Here is a 10981-nt window from a genome sequence, read left to right on the forward strand (position 1 = left end):
GCTCCCCCACTTCTAAAAGCAGCACTACACCTGGTCCAGGGACCCCCATGGGGGTCCTTGAGAGGGTTCCAGGTGGTTCTCAGCAAAATAGTTCATAGTTATGGGTCCATTTGGTTCCATTCAAACACTGTCAGAGGAGGGAGGGTCCATGGACTAATGCATACCAAACTTGGGGGTCTTGAAAAGTTTGAGAACCACTGGTCTAAGTAGGTTGTCCTGGGTTGTCTCTCCCTGTCCTCCCAGGTCAGCAGCCTCCTCTCTGACTGTGCGCCATCTGCTCCTGGATTCTCTCCAGGACCTCCTGCATCCTCCTCAACTGGGGGACAGGGATTTATAAGTCAGTGACTGACAGTAAAGCCAATTTTATTCAAATTGTTTTATTATATTAATTCATACTTCGCTGTACGTCAAGCCAAATTAGCCTTTTTAAGTGACTTTTGCTGCAAATGGATTTTAGCTTCTTAAGTGAGTTTCAAATTTGGCAAGCTGTTCTGTAGTACCCTGAAGTATAATACATTAGGTTTAAATCCATACCTCTTCGTCTTTCTCCAAGATTAGTCTTTCTGTCTCGTTGTCGATGGAGGCCAGCGGCAGAGGGAAATCTACCCCACTCCCCCGCCGGTGCTTGTCCCTCACACTAACACGCATGCACGCACGCACACACGCACGCACGCACGCACGCACGCACGCACGCACGCACGCACGCACGCACGCACGCACGCACGCACGCACGCACGCACGCACACACACACACACACACACACACACACACACACACACACACACACACACACAGGGTCATATACATTATTTTGGTAATGAAATACAGCATGTTCCTCTTTTGAAAGAATAAACAATCTACTAAAACATCCATCTCTCATTCATTCAATTACTCAGTTAACAAACCATATAATCCAGCTGCTGATTCATCAGCGTGTATGCATTTCGCAAGAGTACATTTCAGAAACCATAACACAACATAAGCTAACATTAGCTAGCCTAACGTAAAAGTGCACGTCATTGTCAAGTATTACGTGCAATTCGGAAACACGAGGCCATCAGCTGGGGCACGCCATCAAGGCATCACTCTCGCGCACCTGACTTGTTGTCAAGCGATGTAAAAATCATGGGGCCGTGGCTTTCAGAATTTGCTATATTGCTGGTACGAAAAGCATACACGCATTCAGTCAAAGGTTCCACTGCCAGCCACCTGCGTTTCCTCTCGTGCACCACCATGCGCGTCATGTTCTGGATACAATGTGCTCTGTAGTTCTCATAGTGGATCTCTCGTGTCACGTCCTTCAGGTCCTGCATGTGGGTTCTGACCAGCATGTTCCTCAGCAGCAAGAAGTCCGAGTGGGCCGGGTTCTCCACTGACCCACAGAATGAAAGTTATCACAGGTTAACCATCGTCACATCGCTGCATTCAGTTCAATGCCATGCACACTGAACTGACTTGTACAGCCAGACTATACACCGAAAATATCAGCTCATGACACATTGTGTCGCATTGAGCTTGTAGAGCTGCTATTTTCAGTGTGTAAACCTGCCACGCAACCAAGTATAAATCAGGCATAAAAGAACACTCATGTCGCTCAGTCACTCAAATGCAGGATTCAGAAATGGGTGACCGTCTGTTAATCACAGATGATGACATACAGTAAGATGACTTTTGGCAAATCAAATGTGTTGTTTCCATGGGAATAAAACAATGCAGTGTAATGTGTGTGTTTCATACCTTCTACCACACCCCAGGGGTACTGGCGACACCTGACCTTGCGACCGTTGCTTTCCATCTGGAGGTTACTACCAATCACTGCAAATGGAATACTGTCCTACAGCGACAGTAGGGGGGTGTTAAACAGACAAATAAAACTACAGTAATGATAATTATCAAATGATCAGAATAAATACGTATTATTTCCCATAACGTGTACACTTATAGGACCATGCTAGCAGTATGGTGTGTGTAGCCAATTGACTATGACTCATTGTGTACTTGGCATTACTGCTGCTGACCATTTTCCAAAGCATGAGTGGAATGCTTTTAACTGAATGTAGAGAATCAACACCTTGAGCATCTGCTCATGTAGTTTGAAGGTTTCATCTTCATCACATTCTGGAAACTGGTAAATGTTGATGCCAAACCGCTCAATCTCCTCACGAATCTGACATGGAAAAGAGAGAGAGAGAGATAGAGAGAGAGAGAGAGAGAGAGAGGGAGAGAGAGAGAGAGAGAGAGAGAGAGAGAGAGAGGGGCACAAGGGGAAAGGATGGGGGAGAGAAAGAAGAAAGAGCTGATGAGAAAAGTGACTTTTGAGATTATTGTCTCTGCTGATTATTGTTTTCGCCCTGAATGACCGTGTATCCGTCCGTCTGTGAACAGCTAATCTCCGGCACCGTTGGACCGATCGGCGTGAAACTTTGCACACAAGAAAGAACCTCTTCCCCAATTTGTTCACATGGGACTGTTATAGCGCCAACAGAAGACAAATGTTTTGATATTACTCCTACAGATTTTCTCCAAACCTCACACAAATTGGTACACAAACTCCAGACAGATCTGTCTTGATCACATGACCATAGAGATCTATGGTCATGTGATCAAGACAGATCTGAAAGGAAGTGGTTGGAATAACGTGTTCCTTCCACACGGAAGTGGTTGGAATAACGTGTTCCTTCCACGTGCTACGTCCAACCGGGGAAACTCCCCTCTGTCGGGTGATAAGAAGGCTTAGTTAGTTCTCATGCATTGAAGGAGGCATGAGCTCGGCTCTGGGCTTTCCCTAGGCTGGCAGAGGGAGTGTAGCACCCAGGATTACTTGGCACTGGGTGAAAAAGATGGGGTTGCAAAATTCTCCTGATTGGCTTCCAAAGTTTGCAGGAGTGGACCGTTTTGAACAAAATGCTACAAATCATAAACGCAGCGTCCGATTGCCGTGAAACTTTGCACACACAGTGCACTAGGTCAAGGAAGAAATATCACCCTAACTTTTTCAAATCAGCCTCATGGCGTTGTTATAACAGGCCGATTCACGTGAAGTTTCGCCTGGATTCCTTGGATCCCCATTAAGACCACTTCCACTCTGCAAGATTTTCTACCATGATGCATTTTTTTGCAAAACACACTTTTTGATCACTTTGGAAGGCAGTCATAGCTTAACTCATACATCTTACATCTCAGAGATAATGTGCACCAGTTTGTGTGAGTTTTTGACTAAATCTGTAGAAGTAGTAGTAAATTGTGTGTTTTGAATATAATGCTAAATGCCAGAAAATGTAATCTGGCACAAGTGGCTGAGGCAAAAAAAAATGTTATTGTATGAGCTACGGTTCAAGAGTTATTTGTCAAAACGTTAAGTGGGCTGTTGTAGCAACAGCCGATGTGAAAAATGTAGGTGGAGGTTCTTCCTTGGCCTACTGTGTGGTTGTGCATGCAAAGTTTCACAGCAATCGGGAGCTGCGTTCATGATTTGTGGCATTTTGTGCAAAATGAGCCAGATGACAGGATAGCACCATAGGAAGCACCGTAGATGACAGGGAAGCACCACAGAAAGCACCATAGATGACCGGGAAGCACCATAGGAAGCACCATGGATGACAAGGAAGCATCATAGGAAGCACCATAGATGACAGGGAAGCACCATAGGAAGCACCATAGAAGGCAGGGAAGCACCATAGGAAGTCCGCTAATCATGGCGACTCTAAACAGAATGGAGGTGTTGTTGGGGAAAGGTGATTTACTGCCTGAGTGCCCGTCCATCCATCGTAATGCAGAGACGTTGTTTATTTTTTTGGTCCGTCTTTCAGCAGCATCATTGAGCAAGGGCTCAACTGGGTGGGCAACTGCCCGCCTTGCCCAACGCTGGCTACGCTGCTGCTCCTACAGATTGTGTCCAAATACCATGAACTTTATCTCTATATGGACAGGTGGCGCCATCTTGGGAGGTTTTCAGCTATCACTTTCAATGGTGTGACGTCACATTCTCTTTCTACATGTGATCAAGACGGATCTGTCAGCTTTTTCATATTCCAGCCTGATTGGCTAAGATTGGCTTCCTAAGTTTGTAGGAGTGGCCCGTTTTGAACGCAGCGTCCGATTGCAGTGAAACTTTGCACGCACATTCCCACTAGGCCAAGGAAGCACGCACACATTTTTCAAATTGGCCTCATGGTGGCGCTGTAACAGGCCATACAACAACAACAAAAAATAACTTTGTATTATTACGCAACCCAAATAAGCCACACCAATTTCCACCTGACAGGTTTTCCACCATGTTGCCTTTTTCAACTTTGCTGGCCCACAATAAGTTACCTGGCCTGGCGGAGACCTGTGCTCCGAGGAGCAAATTTTTCTAGTTCCAATGCTGAAACTGAACATGTGGTATGAGTGTTTCATACCTTCTGCTTCTTCCTGTGCACCTCCTGTGGTGTCAGACTGTCAGCTTTGGCCAGTACAGGAACTATGTTGACCTTCTCATGCAGGGCTCTCATGCACTCCACATCCAACGGTCGCAGACTGAAGGAGGACACACACATACTATATGTAGCAATTGGACTGGCCTACTAGGATGATATGTATGTGTGTACTTGAAGCCAGCCAATATGGCAGGAAATGAACACAAATCACCAAATGTGTCACCTCACAATTAACCTTGTGTCATTCAGCCGTTTGATTGGTGCATTGTGACTTAAGGATGTTTAGAGTAAACTTAACACTACAGACGTATTGAGAACACTGAACCACTTTCAACCTGGTGTCCCTAGTTTGGGCATGCCATTATAGGTGAACCAAAAAAAAGTGTTCAAAACGTATATAGGGCTTAAGTGGTTAAGGATATGAGATCTCCTCAGCTTTGTGTACCCGTGGCCAAGCGGAGAGATGAAGTAGAGACAGCAATGGACCCTGTTGTCTTGAATGTTCTTCCTGTTAAGCCCACTCTCGTCTCTGAAGTACTGCTCAAACTGCTGGTCAATGAAGTCCTCCACCACCTTCCAGCTGCAGTTGACACACAGAAAATCACCATGAGAAAACTACAACAGCTACGGTATAGCAGCGGTTCTCAAAATGGGGTGCAGGACCACCAGGTGTCCTTGAGAGGGGTCCCCCCCTCAGGGGGTCCATTTGGTATTTGTTTTCTCTAAGAGTTATGGGGGCCCGTAGCCTAAAGCATATCAAACAGGGGGACCTTGAAATTAAAAAGTTTGAGAACTTGCATATTCGGAAATGCTCTGTTGGCCACCATACTGTACATGGCGGCCCAACAGCAGCACTCCTGTGAAGCTGGTCAGAGATTCAGAGCCTTGCTTAAAGACAACTAATTTGGGTCAGAACACTGCTTTTGGCTGCCAATGTTTCTCCTCAGTATACAGAAAAAAATCACACCCTGTGTGAAGGTAGCGGCGCCTTTGATACATTTTGTCATCGATATGTGTTTATAATGTGTTTATAGCCATGTCATGAGCGTTGACGGGTCTGACCAATCAGAGCGTTGACGGGTCTGACCAATCAGAACGTTGACGGGTCTGACCAATCAGAGCGTTGACGGTGAACACGGACAAAGTCAGGTATAGAGCAGGATCCGCTCTATACCGCTAAAAATCACACCCTATGTGAAGTGAGTGGTGCCTTTGATGAGCCCCGTATTGACCCCCGTATTGATGTTGTCATCAATGTTTGTGGACAGACATACATACATACATACATACAGACACACGGACAAAGCCAGATATAGGAGTGGTTGCCTTCGGCACCACTCAAAAAAAGAATCATCAAAACATAAAAAAAACTGTAAAATAAATAAATATACTATGTCAATAAGTACAATAAATCCTATTACACTATATCAATATCATCTTTAAGAAAATCATGAAAGTCAAAAGGCAATCATACTATACTACAGTAGGTTAGTAACTACAGTAGGTGTGCAGTTTGTGAACGAAGCTGCTCTATATTATATAAACATGAATACAGACACCATTCAAAAGCTTTTTTAGTTGAGCAGGGTTGAGTTCACTAATGTCCTCACCTTTCTGTGTTGTTGACAGCATCTCCAAACCCTGGCGTGTCGATGATATTCAGGCACAGTTTGACCCCTTTCTCCTCGATGCTAACCGTGTGTCTGACAATGTTCACTGTCTGAGGGATCCGTTCTACACATCACACATCACACCCACACACAAACACACAGAGGCCAAAATCTGAGCATTTATGATCATTTGACACTGAGTTGGTAATTTGTAAACACCAATATATGAATACATTAAAAAAAATAATCCTTAATCCATAAATGTAATTAGTACTTCAGTGGACTAAAATCATTGTTTTATTTTGTGGCCTTTTGTTGCCCTGATATTTGGCATTTGTGCCACCAAATAATTGTGTGCTTTCTCTGTCTCTCTTGAACATTTTAAAACCGATTACCCGCCACAGTGGCTTATTGGCGGCCCAATGGCCTGATGTCAGCTTGGTGTGTCTATGCTTACAGTATATCTAGAATCACACTGTATGCTTTGGGTCAAGTATCCCTTAAGTCCTGTTCTGTTCATACAGAGCAAAGTAGATGAATTGATGGTGCCTCACCTTCAGCATTGGGAACCCTCCTGTCCTTATAGAGCTCTGTGAGGAACAGACTGTTGACCAGTGTAGATTTACCCAGGCCAGACTCACCTAGAGAGAGAGAGAGAGAGAGAGAGAGAGAGAGAGAGACAGAGAGAGAGAGAGAGAGAGAGAGAGAAATAAGAAATACTGTAGTATTTCACAACCGAGGGACATGCTTTTCCAACGGGCATTGCCCGAATATATATACTAGCCATCCAGTGGTCCAGTGACAACCAACTGAGATCACTCACCTGCTACGATGAGGGTGAACGTAAAGCCTTTCTTCACTGTCTTTCTATGTACTTGGTTGGGGAGCGTGGCAAAGCCCACATACTCCTTCTCCTGATCCTGCATAGACATAGACAAAACATGTACAGTATGAGTGTATTGTTTGGAAAGGTGGTAAGAGTTAATTCACAAACATAAAACACCAGAAAAGGGTTGGTATCAAAACTAACCTCTTGGCAATATAAATAGCTGCTTAGTAAAATAATTGCAGCACGTTTGTCATTGCAGAATGGCTGAAGTTGTTTATTCAGCAGCATATAATGCTGTAAAATCACAGTAATGGGAGTCATGGACATAGGACTCTGCACGTTTCTGAGAGGGAACAAGTTCACACAAAACATGTCCGCAGTGCAGGTCAACAGACATCATCGATTGTAGAACCTCAAACAAAAAGGAACAACATCATGGAAGGCGCTAAAAAACGTTTTTTATATAACCTTACCTATATAACCTCTTAACATCAGCTTGCCCAGAAACAGCAGATGAAAATGAACTCTTTTCTAAATCTGGCACAGTATACATCACAAAGGTTAACTAATGTGTAAATTCTCTGCTAAACAAATAAATAAGACTAATGTAGCTTCATTGGTGAATACATAATCTCTTGCGCAATTATGTCCAATTTATGCTCCTCCAAAAATATGATCTACAAGCTCACAATGTGTCGCATTGTAATGCTATGACCTTGTAGATCAGCAAATTGTTTAAAGTATGAGTTAATATAAACAAGAATATATAAGTATAAATCATGCTTTAGAAATATCATTTTGACTAAATAAAGCAAATACAAATAACAAAAACAATGAAGAAAACAGACACACCTCCGGGGAGTCATAAGGGTCAAAGTGTCCCCAGGCCCAGGGGCTGCGTGGCCGCGAGCACGAGCTGAGCGTGGACTCTGGGGAGCTCTGCGACATCAGCTGCCTCCTCATCGACAGGGACGGGAACTCCGCGTCCAGCAGGGGTCCGCTTAGTCTGTGAGGGGCAGTCGGGGAGCCCGGCAGGGTGCAGGAGGCAGGGAGGTGGGAGGGTGGGGGCCCCCCAGCATGGCTGGGCAGTCGCCCCAAACTTTCAGTTCTCTCGGGTTTACGGTTGACAACGGGGGTCTCGTAGCCCGCAGAGGGTTGCTGCTCCGAACTCCTAGTTCTCCCGGGTTCATGGCTGACGACGGGGGTCTCGTAGCCCGCAGTGGATTGCTGCTCCGAACTCCTAGTTCTCCCGGGTTCATGGTTTACGGGGGTCTCGTAGCCCGCAGTGGGTTGCTGCTCCGAACTCCTAGTTCTCCCGGGTTCATGGTTTACGGGGGTCTCGTAGCCCGCAGTGGGTTGCTGCTCCATACTTCTAGTTCTCCCGGGTTCATGGTTTACGGGGGTCTCGTAGCCCGCAGTGGGTTGCTGCTCCGAACTCCTAGTTCTCCCGGGTTCATGGCTGACAACAGGGGTCTCGTAGCCCGCAGTGGGTTGCTGCTCCGAACTCCTAGTTCTCCCGGGTTCATGGCTGACAACAGGGGTCTCGTAGCCCGCAGTGGGTTGCTGTTCCATACTTCTAGTTCTCCCGGGTTCATGGTTTACGGGGGTCTCGTAGCCCGCTGTGGGTTGCTGCTCCGAGGGCTGGTGGGCAGGCGGCAGGTCCCTCATGGCGTAGGGAAGATCTGTGTCTTCAGGGTCCTCGATGGACAGACTGGACAACTGAGACAGGACCACGATATGGGTTAGGCAGTGCTGGTTTAAGCATTATATTTTATTTTAAGAGCTTGTGTTCACTCACTTTTAATTAAAAAATAAGTCACATGGTATATGGTAATAATCCACTCTAACCATAACTATATCTACTGTATAACAATTATATCTAAAACATTAACTATAACTATCTATTTTAGCTATTTTTTAAGTAGTTTTAAGTGGATAACTGCTGAACTGATTATATAAAAGGGGGTATGGTTATATTTCTGATCCCCATGATAATATACTGTCTGACTGCACCCACATAATAATACAATAACGGTGGCATCTTTAGCCTCTGACATGGCTCTTGGAAACGTCTTTTCAAACTTTTCATCACTATTTGATGCCAGTGTGAGACACACACACACACACACACACACACACACACACACACACACACACACACACACACACACACACACACACACACACACACACACACACACACACTGTCTACTTACATACTGGGTGAGTCTACACATCATGTTGCAGTGTCGATGATGGCCAAGCTTCTATGTGCACACAAACGCACATGCACACACTGTCTGTCTCCCATTAAAGGAGTTAGGTAGACTATACAGCTGATTCTATTATAGGGTTCCTCTGTTCCAGCCCTGTGAAGAGCAGTCTGTCTGTCTGTCTGTCTGTCTGTCTGTCTGTCTGTCTGCCTGCCTGCCTGCCTGCCTGCCTGCCTGCCTGCCTGTCTGCCTGCCTGCCTGCCTGCCTGCCTGCCTGCCTGCCTGCCTGTCTGTCTGTCTGTCTGTCTGTCTGTCTGCCTGCCTGCCTGCCTGCCTGCCTGCCTGCCTGCCTGCCTGTCTGTCTGTCTGTCTGTCTGCCTGCCTGCCTGCCTGCCTGCCTGCCTGCCTGCCTGCCTGTCTGTCTGTTCGTTCAACACTCCTCCTCCACCTGTCAGATTACCCACAAAGCTTTGCAGCAGGCTTAACCTAGCTTCTAATATGCTTCCAGAAGGGTTGGGTATAGAAGGTTTAACACACACACACACACACACACACACACACACACACACACACACACACACACACACACACACACACACACACACACACACACACACACACACACACACACACACACACTATAATATGGCCTACCTTCTCTGAGCAGGTTGTATAGTAGAGATGACAGAGGAAGAAGGGAGGTAGTTGTAGACAGTAGGAAGGCATTGTTATTGTTATTATTGCTGTAAAGGTTGCTACAACGTTGAGCAACCTAAATAAAAGCATGTTACTCTTCCATAGACTAGGCTACAGATAAGAAATCTTTGATCTTGGATCTAATATGTTCAATAAATACAAATTCACAAAGCATGAAAACAACACACCTGAAATGTTCTAGCAAAAATAATGAATAGTTATGCAATCAATGTAATCAAGCATGGAATTGATTAATGTATTAATTAACAACAACAACAATTTGTTGTTGTTGTTCAGTGATTACATGATTCAGTATCCTAATAGACCGTTTTTGCAAATAATCCCGCAAATAATCCCACTAATCCCGTTAGAATGAAATAATGTTTCCTTTCTGTTACCTTTCTTCTGGTTGGGGATCCGGACGGGGGACGACATGTGGTTCATGATGAATGATCAGCCCTCTGGGTTTTACACAGTTTGTGTCTGTTCAATGATCAATGCAAGTGTAAAAGGTTGCTGACCCAAAGCTACCTAAGCAATAAAGCAATGTTACCAGCGTGTTAAAGCTCAAATTGTAAGACAGTATAACATACAGTATTAATTAATGAAAAGAGTGACAGATTGTCGTCCTGCCGTGACGTCGCTCAGCGCGCACAATGAGCAGAGTGGTGCTCACCCTGAGCCTATTATCCGCCTGTTGCTGTCTGGCCTATCATGGGTTAGTGACAATGGTGGAAGAAGTAGCTACTTCTTCTTACTTTGTACTTACTCAAGTAACATTTTGAACACAGGCCTTTTACTAGTATTTTTATGTTGTGGTATTGCTACTTTTACTTTGTAAATTTTTTGAGTAGCTACTCAGAAATTTTACAAAGTAAAAGTAGCAATACCACAATAAAAAAATATATTGTTTTATACAGTTTTCCTGTATATTATCATAATTTTATGAAAAATACTGGTTACACCATTTGACAATTTTGCTTCTACCGTCAATATCTTGAAAATCAAGCATGACTGTCAATAAGGTTAAGTTAATTAGATTATTATTTTACGTATTTGCATATGGGCCAAATTATATTTAAGAAACAAGACAATCTCTAATCCATGTCCCAGTGGAGTGACTTGACATGACTCCTAACTACAATAATAGCTAATATAATATTTATATTTGCTCCCACAGTCACTTTAGTTGTATAAAGGTCTCCTCAAGTTTG

At 44.6% G+C, this 10981-nt stretch overlaps 1 protein-coding gene across 1 annotated transcript; it reads right to left on the reverse strand.

The window, feature by feature from the left end:
• Window positions 1-244: 244 nt before the first annotated feature.
• Window positions 245-10202, reverse strand: LOC311057220 (septin-5-like; the record flags this gene model as incomplete). Its single annotated transcript, XM_084074169.1, has 13 exons — window positions 245-316; window positions 535-637; window positions 1211-1373; window positions 1739-1835; window positions 2073-2168; window positions 4402-4519; window positions 4865-4999; window positions 6030-6153; window positions 6584-6670; window positions 6853-6949; window positions 7711-8577; window positions 9726-9730; window positions 10166-10202. 13 exons carry the CDS (start codon window positions 10200-10202, stop codon window positions 245-247), a joined length of 2001 nt encoding a protein of 666 aa, XP_083930295.1.
• Window positions 10203-10981: the final 779 nt, after the last annotated feature.

This window comes from Gymnoscopelus microlampas (genome assembly GCF_963454915.1).
Source record: "Gymnoscopelus microlampas genome assembly, chromosome: 12".
Lineage (NCBI taxonomy): Eukaryota > Metazoa > Chordata > Actinopteri > Myctophiformes > Myctophidae > Gymnoscopelus > Gymnoscopelus microlampas.